Here is a 17,003-nt window from a genome sequence, read left to right as displayed (position 1 = left end):
AATACAATACCTGAGACAATGTACATGCAACAACAATGCAATGTCAATCATTCAAGGAATCCTGGCCTGGGCGTCGCCAAACGGGACATTTTAGCAGTCATGAAAGGCGCTCTGAGTCTGGATGGGACAGTGTGTGCGTTGCATTGCATAGGGCCAAATAGCAGAGGAGGTTAAAAGTGGGAACAGACTGAGACCAGAAGAGAAGAGGAGGAGGGGAGCTGGAGAGAGAAGGAGGGAGGAAGGGGTTGCCTTCAAGAGGGGTGTTTCCTTGACTTCTGGAAGGAAGAGTTTCATAATAACAAGTCTTTTAATTTGACAAATTATAGCGATGTGATGATGATTAAAAACGCACGTTTTGAGAACGGACAGGGGAAAGGAGGAAAAACAATGTCAGAGGAGCTAAGGCATGCTTGGATATGAATAGGTAGGTAATGTTAAATGTTGTCTGCAAACTTCCACTTTGTAAATAACAACATTCATTCTGCTGTGTTCTGTTATCGGAGTAGAGAAGAGGAGCGTTCATTGGGGTCTCTCTGGGGGTCCCTCCCTGGACGATATGGGACGAAATGCTAAAATGTATCGCAATAAAATACTGCCATTACATATTATTCCTCGTACACGCGGTGTCGACTCGCGCGCAGATCTACAAGCTCACAACGCGTCGCACTATTGACTGTTTTCGGAGCGCGACACCATCTTACGGCGGAATAGCAGAAGTTGGTCTTTTACAGAAGTGTAGCTGTGTAGGCGTGCGCTGGTTTACAATTAGGCTAATTCATGTAAATGAGCAGATAAAGATTTGATTAGGTTGCTAAATTAACACGTATAGGCTACTCAAATGAAACGCTATAGCTGGCTCATATTCTGATGGAGAATAGAGACCAACATAGCCTTGGTTTATTATTATTATTATTATTAATAATAATAATAATATTATCATTACATTATTATTACATTATTATTATTATTATTATTATTATTATTATTATTATTATTATTATTATTATTATTATTATTATTATTATTATTATTAACTGTCATAGGCTGTAGTAGGTATAGGCATAACCCTTCAACAAGGCTCCAGACTTCCCAAAACAAACTGGTCAGGCTATTACTTGGCCTCACTCCCCAAACCCACCGTTTTGCATCTTGCAATGGGTCTGGTCCACAAGATTCGTTATACACCACCAAGATACCCATGTACCTGTCTAAATACTTCCTTAATGTCAACGAAGTCCACACCCACAACACCAGAGGGAGTTCAACAAACCATGTGCAACCCAGATTCAGCACAAACAAGGGACTAAATTCAGTTCGCTCCTATGCCACCAAAATGTGGAACGCCCTACCAACAGTCATTAAGAGATGCGAATCCCTTGACTCCTTCAAAACTGCTCTCAAAGGGCACCTACGGACGGCTGCAATTCAAAACTGGCCCCCGTAAAATCTGAATCCCCCACCCACTCATCACTGCATATGTTTCTTTTCCCTTTTTACCTCCTCTATGATGATTTCCTGTTTTGACTATATAGTTGTGTATATTCGTACGTCTCTAAATGTTTTGATGAATTGAAAATGGTGGGCCCTATTGTAAACAAGTGTAATGCTTTATGGTGTCGTCCACTCACAGTTAACAGTTATTGTATTGAGTTGTACTTGAAATGTACTGTAATTCTGCAAACTATTACTAAATCAATCAATCAATCAATTCTTCCTCATCACTTAATTAATCCCAACGTTCTTTTCTTTCCTTACCTTTCCTTACATTTTATCACACGATTTTGCAACCCATTTTTTCACCCAGTGTCAACTAATGTAATCCTGGGCGCTACACCTCTCTGCCAACGTTCTTTTCCTTTTCAGAGAATGGAGGGAGGAACCAAGGAGAAAGAAAGCTCAGAGGAAAAAGAGAGTGATGATCATCCCAAGGAGGATGAAGAGAAAGATGAGAAGGGACTTGATCATCAGCAGAGTGCTGCTGCAGGCTCCTGTGAAGAGCAGAACCAACCACCCATCATGCACTGGGAGGATCTAACCCTGCGGATCGCAGAGCTTGAGAAACAGGAACAAGAACGGAAGGAACGGTCAAAGGTCAGCCCTAAATAGATACCAGGGATGTTACACAGTAAAATCCTCAGTTTTAAACAAGTCTAAACAAATGGACCTGTAAGGCATACCAAAGCCTTTTATCCAAAGTTGAATCAGTGGTGGCAAATCTTTCAGGGTGGGGGACGAAGAGACATATAGACGAGCCGTCACTGGGCACTCCGCTCAAAACACTTCCAAACACACAGAGTTGAAAACATTTGAACTCCGGGCCATGTCAATATGTTGATGTGAAGTTTGTGAACAAGCACCGCAGATGCTCAGCACCGCAGATGCTCAGCACCTGGTGCCGCTTCTGGCATTTCAAGGAAAATAATATTAGGGTAAATAATAAGTATTTACCCTATTCTGCACTGCACATTTACATCTGGCGTTTATCAGCTTGCTGAGAGTTGAAATATTTTCAATTTGGGCGTTTTAAAGCGTTTTTAGTTGAGCACCTTGTGTCTTAAGCTGGGAAGAAACACTTGTGGACAGTCAGACATACAGCCTAAGTGTCCATTTGGCTACATTTGTATTTTGTACACTCTCAGGGTTAAAAATGATTAAGCTGCAAAGACATGAAGTCACGATTCTCACCTAAAAAGTGAATTATAAATCTAATCCCAATTAACTCATTCATCAAAGGCACTTGTTTGTTGGACTGACACATAATTGGCTGTTGTGACGGCAATCAAATCTGGGACCTTTCAATTATAGGACAGCCTCTGTGCTTCTGCAAGGCCACGGCAATGCTGATTGCATGTGCTTCAGCGCCCTGTCAAGCACATGGTAACAGAGACAGCATTGTTCAAAGTGATTAATAGCCTACATGTGGCTTGACCTTTTCTTGATTTCCTTGCCCCTCTTCTCCTGTCCTCCAGAGTGGAGGTGGCATAGAGCTGAGGACCCAGTCAGGGGGCGGAGCTGAGGACAGGCAATGGAGGCTGTGGGGAGCCAACTGGGAGGAGGAGGATGAGGAGGACACGCCGAGATGTAGAGTTACGTCTAGGTAATGAAGGACAATTCAGAATAATCAGACAGTGACTGTGCAAAAGTGCAATGAACACTTTAAGAGGGGGCCGCTGGCAGCAGCTGTAGCTGAGTGGGTAGAGAGGTCGTCTGGGAATCGGAAGGTCACAGGTTCAACCATTGGCTGGCCCAACTGCCCCCCCCCCCCCCCCGCGCTCTCATCGCAGCCATCTGCTGGGTGAAGCAGAAAAGGCAATTTCCCCTCCCCCGGGGACCAGAAAATACTTATTTTTCCCTTTCTTGCAATCTCACTGAAGTAAAGTAAAAAAAGTAATTTGCATAGCCCTTTTTATACAGCCCCCCTGAAACTCGACATGCTTCACTTGAAATGCAAACACAGATATGAAATAGGCAGAAATGGTGCAAACTGACACACAAATCAAGGTAAAAATTGTACATCCATGATCAGGACATAATAACGACAACAAATTAATAGCACAGATAACTTAATACATAAAAATGGATAGAAAGACAAAAAAAAACTATTATGGTTGACTTTCATACAAAATATTGCAATATCATTTAGGAATGTCATGTGTTTTTGCGTTTCTTGTGTTCACAGATTTCACAATCACAGAAACCTACAGCTGTGCTTCATCAACGACAGCGACAGTGAAGAAGATGAGGGAGCCCATAAAAAGGTCAGGGTTTGGACTGATCTCCACCACATCATCCCGGAAATTAAAATACCATAGTTAGTTAGTTTTAATCAGCGCATATTCACATTTGCTCAAAACTTGATATCTGCATATTATTCGTACAATATGGAAACCACAAGGTTAACCCATGAAGCAATATATGAGTGTGTACACAGAGCATTCATAGCAAATCACTATGTAAACAAAGTCAGTGGAGTGTTTTCAACAGATTCAATAACAGCAAGAAGAGGACAAACAACTCCAGAAAAACTTGATCTGCAGTAAAGCACTGGAGCACACAGATATCAGGCAATAAACATTACTGGGCTTTACTTAAGGTTTAACAATAATCCTGAAGCCTTTCCCAGAGTTTCCTGTCAATGTTGCTCTGCTCAGAGAGCACCAGTTCAGCCTACAGTTCCCTGCTTTGGTGGCTGGAATGCGAGAAACGTCTTTCTTCATAGACCTTTATTTCTGTGTCAGCCAGTCGTTTGCTATCACAAAGTGGGTTGGCAGATGTTCTAGGAAACCACACGCACGCACGCACGCACGCACGCACGCACGCACGCACGCACACACACACACACACACACACACACACACACACACACATTTAATATTTCTCTGACTTTTTTCTTTCTACTGCTAGTGATAATGGATGAAAACAGAATCTCTAATGCTGGTCACAAGCTGTAATATTATACTTTATTGATCCCTGTGGGGAAGTTGGTCCTTATCATTTGGCCCTTCCGTTCTTAACTACATATAAGGAGCGGAGTATTCCCCCTTGAACAGCACTCTGGGACCAGAGCTCAAACTGTAAGACCATTATGTCCATTTTGGAGTGAGGGCTAGATATGCAGATAGAATAAATGCTTCTATAGATTCAGATGATCTATTTTAGAAAGTTAGTTATGATTTTGTGCAACATGTTTTCAAAATCTTATTTCCTGACTACCTGAGACCGAGGTCTCGCAAACCCTGCGTGCTCTTTCCTACCCAGACTTCAGGTTGGAAAACACCCTGTTCAATGGCTTGTGAAAACCGGTGTCCGGGCCCAACAAAGAAAAAACAGTTGAGAACCAGTGCTTTATTTCACTGTTCTTTTATTTTCATGGCTGCTAACTGTACGATGTCTTGGCCAGGTTTCCACGGGGAGAGGTTGTAATGGTTACCATCCTTCTGGTCTGAAGCAGGAAGTAGTAGTGGCTCTGAGGGCTCTGAGAGATAAACTGTGGAATGAAGAAAGACAGAAGGAGGAGGTGAGTAGGACGTTTCAGAAGCCCTTTTTCCATTTGCACTGAAAGCTGCAAATCCACTGCCGACATTCCACATTGGCGTAATGTGGTAATAGGAGCTGGTGTTGATTTACGTAAATTAGGGGTGCAGTTAATTGTGAACTAATCGATTTTAATAAAATAATCAATTTGGGGAGGGGGGAGTTGGGGCACGTCATTATTGGTGAATATTTTCAAGACAAAACAAACTAAAATAGCAAACAATAGCAGATCTACAAACTCACAACACATTGCTATTTTTGCAAACCCTAACCCCCCTACAAATTGTGTCCAAGATCCACGCAAATTGGTATATATTATTTCTGGAGTTATGTGATCAACGAATCACATATATTTTTCATATACCAATCCATTCCGATTGGCTATAAATGAATTTGGGTTTGTGGGCCCTGCCCTGGATAGGTAACCCGGCCTGGTGATGACATGCACTCCAAGGAGCGCACTTTTCTAGTTTTTTAATACAGCTACTGTATGTTATGGATTACATGTGGGAAAGAGATTCATGGTGGGCCCAAAAAATCTAACAAACAAACTCTAACAAATTCTAACACATGAATAGGGAAAAAAGGTTGGAAAACGAATGTAAGTGTAGAGATAGAATAGAGGAAGAGCGAGAAATAACTGTATGTAGGGCATAAGATTATTGTTTCTTAAACATAAGATTTATGTTAGGTTTTCCAGATGAAGTCAATCTCTTTGTGTGCATTTCCTTGTGCATTTGGACGTGTGTGTGTGTGTGTGTGTGTGTGTGTGTGTGTGTGTGTGTGTGTGTGTGTGTGTGTGTGTGTGTGTGTGTGTGTGTGTGTGTGTGTGTGTGTGTAGAATCTGGCGAGCAGCAGTGTTGTGGCCAAACGGAAGCGTCTGGAGCACTGTGAGCTACAGAACTATTCAGCGCAGCAGCTGGTTGGCCTCAAGGAATCACTCCAACAGGACATACAAAGTATGCAAACATGCATTCACGTAATGCAAACACACACAACTTCACTTGCACGCACGCATACACATTGGAGCAATGGTGTGCCTGTGGCCCCCGGGGACCCTAACGTGGCCTCTGGGGGCCACACATGGCAGACATGGCAGACCCCTGAACAGTGTTTGTGCCAAGTTTGGTGCAGATTGGAGCAGCGCACAGGTGCACCTGTGGCACCCAAGAGTGTACAACAATTTATTTTAACATCCTCATAATAAGCATGAATTATGTTTATAAGGCACTGAGTTCAATTGAGGATTTTACAATGTTGTTTTGCTTGTTGTCTTGTAGTAGAAAATGAAACCTGATCGGGTCCTACTGCTTCCCTAACGTGGGTCTCTGAATGAATGCATGTACATTGCAGTCATTAAGTAATACTATATGTTGTGTAGAGCATAGTGAATATAATATGTACTGTCTTGTCTATCAACAGTTATCCTAACAACCATATGTTAACACCTTGAGGGCCCGGACCTATTTAATCCATTAATAAAATGTGCCCATCATTTATAGCGCCCGGACCACTTTTACCGACGGACCGGATGTTGTTGTGAATGTGTGTGTAGCAGCTAATAGCCACACCACTCTAGAGTCGATCGACAACAACGGGAGGTAATAATAAATCTATCGCGACTGGACAGCGGAGGGCCGTCAAACACAGGATCTTTTTTCATAATTAGACGGGATGATTTAGAATGATCATAGATCTAGAGATAGAGTTATGAATGTTTTACGATTTTCGTTGTCGTCAGCTAAATAGGCAGGGAACATTTTCGATGACGTGGCACTAATTTGACGGAGATTAATCAATCTCCGTCTCGGGCAAATGATCGTGCACTTGAACTTGGCGGTGACCTCCGTCCTGCGCCTCCAAGGTGTTAATGTATAGAGCACACAACATATGAAACCTTATTTTTCTCAAACACTTCCATCCCCATCTCTCTCCTCTTTTAGACCTGAGCTCTGAGCTGGTGGCCCACCTGCTGGTGCGAGACCAGCTGAGGACCAAACAGGACGCCATGCTTCTGGACGTACAGGACATGACGTAGCACCAGGATCACCTGCTACCAAGTCTAGTAAGCCAACACAGAACCATCAAGCTCCCTTGCCGCCAACATGGATGTGTGGCCACTGTGGAACCAGCATGAGGACCAGGTTGTTATTGCTTTGGCCAAACAATGCTTGACTTGTGATTGACCTGGTGGTTTATAGTCCTCAGTGGAACAATGAGGTGTGTTAAACTTGGATATTCAGGTTACATTTCTATAAACACATGAGTGGCCATTCCACTCCAGTTTGCAGTTTAAGCATTAGTGACAGCCATATCCATGCCACATCCATTTATAGCCACGGTTAAATTCTGGCTAATGAAGACACTATTTCGCTAGCCTAGTGGCTATGGAAGCCATTTGCAATGGGCTAGTAGATTAATAAAATGTCTAATCTTGCTTTCAATGGAACATAACAGGAACAGTAAAACATGTTTATATAGCTCTAAAGTGCCATCTGGTGGACATTCAATGTGCCTTAAATGGCTACATACTGTACATTTGATCAATAGTGCCAGTGAGAAGGGAACCCAGGACAATTGCTGTTAGTTACAGGTCCATATAGAAAGGGAATGGGCTCCTAACCCTGGCAAAGATTGTGCTGTGCAGTTTACGCCACACAACAGTGCCAAACAACACAGAAGTGCACAGCAACACTCGACCGAGCTTGGGAGATGAATGTGTGATTTCCCTTTGTTCTGGAGTAGGACGTCAGATCACAGGAAGAGAGTGGGTCCTTTAGGGAAAAGGAGGAGGTGATTGTGACGTGACTTTTTGAGTGTGATGGAAAGTGAAGGCTTCCTCCTGCACTCTTCAGGAAATCCTCTGACATTGTTGAAACGAAAGGCATGATGGACAACAACACAATATACAGTCTCAATTATCAAAATGCAAAGACATCCCAGCGAGAGTGGAACAACTAAAGTGATCGGTCTTTTTTCAGCAGAGGGTTGTGCATTTTGAACCAAAACCGTCTGCAATGTTCCTATTAGTGACCAAGCAACCAGTGGCTGATTCTCAAACGTTTTAACACAGTTTCCACAGTTTGATATGCATTAGGCCTTTATCTCTGGACCAATGTGCACTGTAACATCATGAGTATTCATTTAACTCTGAGAATGCACAAATCTTTCCAAATGGACCTGTGATGGTCCATTTGTTACACTCTCAGAGTTACAGATCCATAAGGATCCATTCGGTTCCTAACTATAATCATTAACTGGTGACCCCCTGGAACCACCTCATTTCAACTTGTGTTTGCCAAAACACAGATACACAGACATGATTTGTGCCTCATAGAGACCTTCCCTGCCACACTATCACATAAGATCATAAAATTAGATTTGGGCATTCAGCCTGCTTGAGTAAATCCAGACAATCATTTATATAAAAATGAGAGATACCAGCTTTCCACAAGTTTTATTGTGCTTTCTTTTATTTAGTACATAACTTATTGTTACTATAACAAGGGAATACTCCACTTATAGTATAGACTGTGTAAGAGGTTAAATAGATTTCTTTTTCCTCTTTATTTTGTTTGGTTCAGATTTCAGAACTAGAAATGCTAACTTTTAGGATCTTAGCCATATCAGACCTAACAGTAATGCCTAATAACTTTAATAATGCCATCTTTTGATTAAGCTGTTCTTTAATGGTTCCATACAAAGGTTTTGTGTTGGGTTTTGATCATTCATTTCATAATCGTTTACTTATCACAAGGGAATAATCTACTCATTATACTTATTATGAAAATAATTTGAATGTAATATATTGCTACAAAGGTCCACGATGCCAGTCAGTCAATAGAAATTTAAGTACTATTTGTCAACTTTGAGATAGCTGTTCTATTTTAGGAGGGACCTATGGATAGGTTACAAAACATGTATTTTAGAGCAGACATTTTACTTGTGTTACTTGAACTGAAGGTTTACGTGATCTTTAAGAGGATGACCAGGTTTTGTTGAAACCTACAAACCCCGTCCGTGATGAAAATGTATTACACTATTGCAAGGGCATTGTTCTGAAAATAAGGTCTGAAGGCAGAGACCGTGTTGAGATACAGGCTTACAGCACTTCTAAAGTTGGTTTAATAAAAGCGGTATCATCTGTGGTTTCAACAGTGATATGGGAAGTGTCCACTATCATAACTGTTTACCATTTAAGTACCACCAGATTAGGAGACAGGATGCTGCTACTCACCTCTTTGTGTGATCTTGTGCCTTACTTAAAAACTATACCTATTTTGTGATTTCCATTAAATGGTAAATGGTGCATTTATATAGCGCCTTTATCCAAGGCGCTTTACATAGATTGTGCATTACATTCACCCATTCATACACCGATGGCGGCGGAAACCATGCAAGGCACCAACCAACACATCAGGAGCAATTAGGGGTTCAGTGTCTTGCTCAAGGGCACTTTGACACTAACTCTGGGGGAGCCCCGGGTTCGAACTGGCAACCTTGCGGTTGCCATCCAGCCACTCTACCCCTGAGCTACCGCCGTCATTTTTGTGTTTCCATTTGTACATTCTCAAAGTTATGGGAGTCCTTTGGATTAAAAACATTTGCGGACCACTGTTCTAGACAATTTCGTGGCAATAGTTTGCAGAATGACATTCACCCCATGTCTCCCATACAGAAATGTTTTGATGTTGAGATGAGTGAGGGAGAACTTGTCTGGCCTGCACAGAGCCCTGACCATAACCCTATCAAACATCTCTGGAATAAGGTGTTGTATATAGGGTCTAATCGCCGAAGTGTCTGACCTCACTATTATTGCTCTTGTGGCTATGGTTGAATGAATGTAAGCTAATTAATTGCAGCAGCAATGTTGTTCCAACTTGTGAAAATCCATCCCATAATATAGTGGAGAATGTTATTAGGATGGAGCAACCAATCAATGACCATGATTTGCTTGTCCACTGATGTTTGGTCATATAGCCTAATAATCATGAAAGAGAAATAGGTTAGTGTTAAGGGCATTGGACTTTTGTACTTACCTAAAAAAGTTATCTTTAAGTATCTTTTCAGTCATTATTTTTATCTGAATTATTTTATGTTCAATAAACGTCATAGGGTTATTTAACGTTCTTGCCCTTGCTTTGTTTATTCATACCACTGCTACCTATATGTGCTGCTTGACCTGGGATTGTCTTTTGATGCTTGAGCACACATCACTGCACGCTTAAATAAACATCATGACGCTTGTCATTTTTGTGTTTGTGGATGTCAGTTGACAAGCTTGGTGTTAATGAAGCACACAAACAGTGACAAAACGAGGGATGAGGATGGGGGGGCAACAGTGTTCGGGATGACTGACCCAGAGAGAGAGAGAGAGGGAGAGGGAGAGAGGGGGAGGAACACGAAGGATTGATTTCTTTACAACCTATGATCTGTGTTGGAGATGAAACAGACAAGCAGCTACTGATGCAGTTTCTTCCATAGTCGTTTAGCTAATGGGTGACTGAGACAACAGAGCAATCCCTGGAGACGTTTTCATTTTTGAAAGGACAACAAACCACTTGTAACTACAGAAGTAGGTAAGTGAATTAGTGCACCTGACCCCCGAGTTGAACTGTACTCTGTTATCAATCTATAATTTTTTGTAATTTGTGCAAACATTTTGATCTGACAGCCTCAAGCAAGATCACAGAAAGAGGGCACATTGATACTATTCTGCAATTAATTCATATCATCTAAATGCATGTTGAGTAATAACTATCCTTCAACAACTAGATTTAATCATTTTCAGTTCTGTAAGAATAAGAACGTGTTGAGTCTACTTCACTAATAAGTAATAACTTAAAGTTTTAATTTTCATAAAAATGTGTCTTGTATACAGTAGGCTATGTATAAAAATGGTGAATACATGTCTAAGTTTAGGAAACGAACTGGTTAATTTAATAAGATACCATACCCTCAAAGCATCAGCATTCATGAGTGAACCAACAATAGAAAGCATTGTTAACGTATTAATTAAACCATGTACCTTCCACTCTGTTGGATTCAGCACTGCAGTGATGACATGATCAGAGTCCCTGCAGCTTCTTGTATTGGGTTTCATTCCTGCAGTTCTTACTGAATGAATGGTGATCAATTATTTACAGCCACACTGAAGGTCAGTGGATTGGGCCCGAGACCCTTAGCTCTGGACCGAGACGTTTATAGCTACATCCACTGTGGAAAGGCAGGACGAGATATATGCTGTAAATGACCTCTTCTGGACAGGAGTATCTTCAGGTAACCGCTTACCGTAGTTTACGCTAAACTATGCCTCTGAATGTGAGTGTATGTGGGGGTCTGTGTTTTAGTCGCTTACACTCATGTCAACTTGGTGTTCAGTGGAATTCCCCTGTTATTAACATCTTTAATGTAAACTGGGAGGGAAACATTTAGTGCATACACATCATTTTGTTTTGATCCAGGCTCAGACATGGCATTCTAAGTAAGTAAACGTTATTATTTATAAAGCTCATTACAAGAGTTACAAGGTACTGAGCGACTATACAGAACACAGTGATTTGTGTAAAAGGATACGGCAGAGAAGTATCAAGTTGAATTCGTTATAGTACATAATATACTGAGAATGTGCTCGACATATGATATACTGTATCAATACATATCCCTTTACTCATATTTATCACTCCACAAATATGCATTATACATTCGTTCATTCATTCATACACATTTTATTTTCAGGCATTGGTGCAGTAAAATGGACCTTGGAACATAAGTTCTCAAAAACACATTTCTCCCCCAGTATAACTTCCTTGTTGTACACTTGACCACTGACCAGTGTACCACACGGTGGTCTACAACTATAGTACACACACAAACATTCCTCTACAGCTGCATCCATGAGATATGCCCCACTGTTCAACTGCACACAGCTAAAGAATTGTTGCTAAAGAACAGCCATGTACTGTCCTGTTGCACTGTATGTGACATACAGTTGTCTTGCCACGTGAATGTTATTCACTGTTAAATGTGTCTCCATTGTCACCACGACAAATTCTCACCATTTCAAGTGATTCCGTTTATGACCAGAATGCCTCTCTGCAATTACAGTATAGGGATTCTTATGTTGCGAAACAGTCAGTGACCTTATTCCAAAACATGAGCTTGAATTTAACCATGGTCAAAGTAGCTTAGTGCTGGAACATACTACATATAGGTAGGCCTACATGAGTTGAGGGAGGTTTCCGGAAAACTGTGTTAATGATTGAGGGACTAATAGTCCGAGACATACTCTTCATCAGCAAAACACATGCAGTACATTCTGAGAGTGTTTCCAAACTAATGACCGTGTTTTTTTCCCCCTTGTCACAGTACACAACTTATCTGAGGAACGGACTGCACAGTGGAGTAATACTCCACCAATGACAGAGAGAGTGATAGATAGATAGATAAATAGACAGACAGAGAGACAGTAATGACAGAATTTGCCCTGACTAGGCTGCAATGAGAGCAGAGCGTGAACATGACAAGCCACTTCAGAATAGCCCCAAATAGCGGTCAGATATCATGGGGTTGAACCAAGCTTCCAACGCCACACCTGGTAGTGCTGGCACGTTGTCAGGGATCCTCCACCCCAACACCTCTGGCACAATCCCCGCCCCACCTCTGTCCACCCCCGCCTGCAGCATCGACGAATCCTACAAGTATGTCTTCCTGCCCGTGTGCTACTCCCTCACCTTCCTCTTCAGCCTGACCCTCAACTCGGTGGTCCTCCTGCGCTCCTGCCGGCACCGCGGCGGTTGCTGCCACCGACGAGGGCACGGTGGCGCCCGGCGGCGCTGGAACACCTCGCTGATCTACATGGTGAACCTGGCCACCACCGACCTCATGTACGGCCTCTCCCTGCCCTTCCTGGTGGCCAGCTATGTGCTCCGCGACCACTGGGTGTTCGGGGACTTCATGTGCCGCCTCGTCCGCTTCCTGTTCTACTTCAACCTCTACTGCTCCATCTTCTTCCTCACCTGCATCTCCGTCCACAGGTAGGGCGCCTTGAATTCCCCCTGTTATCAAGTTGGCATGCACACTTACACACAAATGTCATCATCCTAAAAGGAATTCAATGTGTGAATGCAGTCTGTTGTCCCAAGTCAGTCTTTCGTTAGAAGAAACAGGTTGACATTTTCGCTTTGTACTTCCAAAAGTTCAGTGGAGGATACAGAGCCAAAATGTCAACAATTCTGGTCCAAAGAAAAGGCCACAAAGTGTACCTGTGAATGAATGAATGAAACCTGTATTGCCCCTAAGGTCACTAACACAAAACCTGCCTTTCACTTTGAGGTATACTGGGGAAAAAAGGACAGTAGGGATCCAACATCTTTACTACAGGACATAGCCACAGGGCCTGGCTTGCAGGGATAAAACCTGTGAACCTTTGTCTACCTGGCAGTCTCTGTAACCATAAGACGAAATAACAAATGTTAGCAACATTATGATTGAGTAGAAGCAGAGTGACCTCAGACATGATCCTCTGTCCACAGGTATTTGGGTATCTGCCACCCAATGAGGACCATCACCCTGGAGAGCAGGAGAGTGGTGAAAGGGACATGCGCTTTGGTGTGGGTGGTGGTCTTCATCCTCACGTGCCCCATCTTCAGGTTCGCCCAGACTGGCTATGTGCTGAGAGGGGGAGTCTCAGGAGAGAACATGACCAGATCCGAGGGGGAGGGTGGGAACATCGCTATCAGTGGTGGCGTCTCTCAGGGATATGTGAACTGTTGGGACGACGCCATAGATAAGGAGTTCGCCGATTATGTCCCATACGGGATCGTCCTTCACCTGTTGGGCTTCTTTGTCCCCTTTGTCATCATCGCCTGGTGTTACTCCCAGGTGGTCAGGACAATATTTCGAACCTTGCGTTCTCCGCCCAGTTCGGTGGAAGGGGGTGAGGACGGGGTGGCCGGAGACGGGTCAAATGACGCCGCTAGGGAAAGGACCTCGGTGTCCATATCTGGCTCGCAGCACTCCCACTACATACGCCGTCGCAGGAAGTCCATCAAGACGATCATCACCATCACACTACTGTTCGCCCTCTGCTTCCTGCCATTCCATGTGACCCGGACGCTGTTCCTGCTGATGCGGAGAGGTCAAGTCGGGGGCTGCAACACCATGAAGACCGTCTCCATCTGCTACAAGGTGACCCGGCCACTGGCCTCCTGCAATGCCTGGCTCAATGCTCTCCTTTACTTCCTGACGGGGGACAATGGCACCAGCTGCTGCTGGCTGGCAGGACCCACTCTCCGACGGGACCGCCGCAGTGGGTCCCTCTGGTGGCCACTGAAGCTCCTAAAGAAGGAGGGGGTGGGAGAGGAGGATCAGGAGGTGACTGAGAAGGTAGAAGCAGAAAGGGAGGTGGGCACGGAGATGGAGTCCAAGTCTTCAAGGGTTATCTTCTAGATTAGAGCAGTGGTTCTCAAACCTTTCAATTTCAAGGACTCCCATAACTCTGAGTGTACAAATGGAACCAAATTGGTTCCATTTGTACACTCTCAGAGTTACAGACCTTTAAGGGAAGGGAAACCCCTCAAGGAACCCTGGGGGTCCCCAGAACCTACTTTGAGAACCGCTATCCTAGACAAAGCAGGGGTCTTAAATCTATTTTAAACCCCTGTACACACAATATGTCAGCACTTTTATCATTAGTGATGAGATATAGACTATATATTGTCTCGTTTGTACGTGATAAATACAATTCATGCTACAAATATGAAAATGTTAAAATGTGGTTGGGGGTGGGGGCATTCCTGCTTCAAAAGACATTGCACTGTGTTGTATTTTAATCCGTCTCCAGGGTGGTGGTACTAGGAACTTTGCCCCCACTTCATTGTTTGTCGTTAGCTCTGGATTTGTGTCCCCATTGTTAACTTGCTTATGGTTAACATGAAGTACTGTGGACCAATAAAAGCCGTCAGCTCTGGAAGGTAAATGATCTTCTCCATTCATCTGAAGGAAACACATTTGGGTGAAAAACTAAAATGCTCATTCATTAAACGGGGGTTAAAAACATCCTCAAGTCATTGCTGAGTCATACATTCTCTGTCCGTCACTCTGTCACAGTATAAACACACAGACACACATGCTCTCGCTGTCTCACACATATTGGTCCATAGAATAAACATCAACAAACACATCTGGAGATTATTGGCACTTTATTGGCAATGGAGTGACTCAGAAACTATTGCTACATTTAAATATGAATTATGGATTATGGACTTTATAAAGTAGTAAGTAAATAGATCAATAATTTATATTGAGTTTCACTTCACTATGTTAGGTGTTGACGTCACCACCATAGGGTCAAGACCTTTTTAGCTATGTCCCTGCAGTGTGATATGTCTTGTTGCACGTTGACCCACGTTGACCCGTCACCCTAGTGATTCAACGCATGGAATTCAATGGCCCAAACCACACCAAAGGGTCAAGACGGTTTTAGCGTTAACTCCTTGCAACCGTTTGGACCCAAGGAGTTGCATGGTGACCCTTTGGTGTGGTTAGGGCTTTAGAGGCACAGAATAGGCCAGTTTAATTATATAGCACATACACAAAGATGATTTAAAGTGCTTTCTATACAAAATGCATTTAAAGAAGCATTCAGTAATTTGGGTGATTTGGAACCCCCCCCCCCCCCCCCCCCCCCCCCCGGTCCGCCCCAGTAACAAGATGTGCTCATGCACGCACTACAGTGGGGATACACGCAACAGGCCAACAGCACACACACCAATGTCCGCCCCCGGCTTGATCATGATTGGCGGATGGCCCCTCTCTATCCTGATTGGATGAAGGCTGGGCCACCTAGCCAAAAACAAAACCTAAGGTTTTTTGACCCCCAGGGGTTAACTGGGAACAAGGAGGAACTCCTTATATGGCCAGCACACTCTACAGTAGGGAGGATTATCACAACAAAACAAAAAAAGAAGTGATATTTGAATTAAGTGAAATCACTGAATATACCTTTAAAGAGAAATACAGATATGGGACTTAAACCCGCAATAACAGAAGAACTCGGAACGACAACAAATAAGACAACAAATAAGACTCTAACCCACATACTGCATATGGGACTTGAACACACCCCCAAAAATATTAAAATAGATTCCAATTGAAACTTGTGAGGAATTATGGGACTTAAACCTACAACACAGGTTTATCTAACAGTACGGTACCCATCAACATGAAATTGGTCAGTGAGGTAGTAGGCTACTATTAATAAATTAATATGGCTATTACATTACATTACAGTCATTTAGCAGACGCTTTTATCCAAAGCGACTTACAATAAGTGTATTCAACATAGGTAGGGAACAAAAACTACTAATCACCAGAAGTCTTTAGTGCATTTTCTGCAAAAACAAGCAACCAAGAGTATACCTAGCGCTAAGGTAAAAGTGCAATATATCAGCTACCTATTTCCTTAACCGGATGAGACAAAATAGCTAAATCAAATGAGCATGAGCTAAAACAATTAAGTGTATCGACTAAACAAGATCCAATAAACAATACAACAATAGAAAACAAACGTTCGTACAACTAGTTAACAACAAGTAGGTCAGGCAGAGAGGAAGGGTAGTGTTTCCTGAAGAGGTGGGTTTTCAACCTGCGGCGAAATATGGGCAGTGACTCTGCTGTCCTAACATCAGTGGGGAGTTCATTCCACCACTGTGGGGCCAGAACAGAAAAGAGTCGTGACCGTGTGGATCGGCCAGAAGGACCCTTGAGTGACGAGGCAATCAGTCGCCCCGAGGTGGCAGACCGAAGTGGTCGGGCAGGGGTGTAGGCATCGACCATAGCCCGGAGATAGGAAGGAGCTGTTCCTTTCACTGCCCTATAGGCTAACACCAGGGTTTTGAACTGGATGCGGGCCGCTACGGGGAGCCAGTGTAGAGAACGGAGAAGGATGGTTGTGTGGGAGAACTTGG

The 17,003-nt window shown here is 43.2% G+C and overlaps 2 protein-coding genes across 2 annotated transcripts; both read left to right on the top strand.

The window, feature by feature from the left end:
• Window positions 1-281: 281 nt before the first annotated feature.
• Window positions 282-10,262, top strand: LOC306928592 (schwannomin-interacting protein 1-like). Its single transcript, XM_079508826.1, has 7 exons — window positions 282-424; window positions 1,864-2,091; window positions 2,970-3,097; window positions 3,680-3,758; window positions 4,901-5,017; window positions 5,876-5,993; window positions 6,978-10,262. The coding sequence occupies exons 2-7, from the start codon at window positions 1,867-1,869 to the stop codon at window positions 7,070-7,072; spliced, it is 762 nt and encodes a 253-aa protein (XP_079364952.1). The 5' UTR covers window positions 282-424; window positions 1,864-1,866; the 3' UTR covers window positions 7,073-10,262.
• A 2,335-nt stretch (window positions 10,263-12,597) lies between these two features.
• LOC306928066 (P2Y purinoceptor 6) lies at window positions 12,598-14,484 on the top strand (the record flags this gene model as incomplete). Its single annotated transcript, XM_079507985.1, has 2 exons — window positions 12,598-13,070; window positions 13,569-14,484. The coding sequence occupies 2 exons, from the start codon at window positions 12,598-12,600 to the stop codon at window positions 14,482-14,484; spliced, it is 1,389 nt and encodes a 462-aa protein (XP_079364111.1).
• Between the last annotated feature and the right edge of the window lie 2,519 nt (window positions 14,485-17,003).

Source organism: Electrona antarctica (assembly GCF_951216825.1).
Source record: "Electrona antarctica genome assembly, chromosome: 8".
NCBI classification, from domain to species: Eukaryota; Metazoa; Chordata; class Actinopteri; order Myctophiformes; family Myctophidae; genus Electrona; species Electrona antarctica.
This window is presented reverse-complemented; position numbering and strand designations above follow the sequence as displayed.

What these genes read in the sequence shown, in the direction of transcription:
- LOC306928592 (XM_079508826.1), top strand. Translation starts at nt 1,867, where the DNA reads ATGGAGGGAGGAACCAAGGAGAAAGAAAGCTCAGAGGAAAAAGAGAGT. An exon ending in AACGGAAGGAACGGTCAAAG is followed by an intron (nt 2,092 to 2,969) that starts GTCAGCCCTAAA and finishes CCTGTCCTCCAG; the next exon opens with AGTGGAGGTGGCATAGAGCT. An exon ending in ATGAGGGAGCCCATAAAAAG is followed by an intron (nt 3,759 to 4,900) that starts GTCAGGGTTTGG and finishes TGTCTTGGCCAG; the next exon opens with GTTTCCACGGGGAGAGGTTG.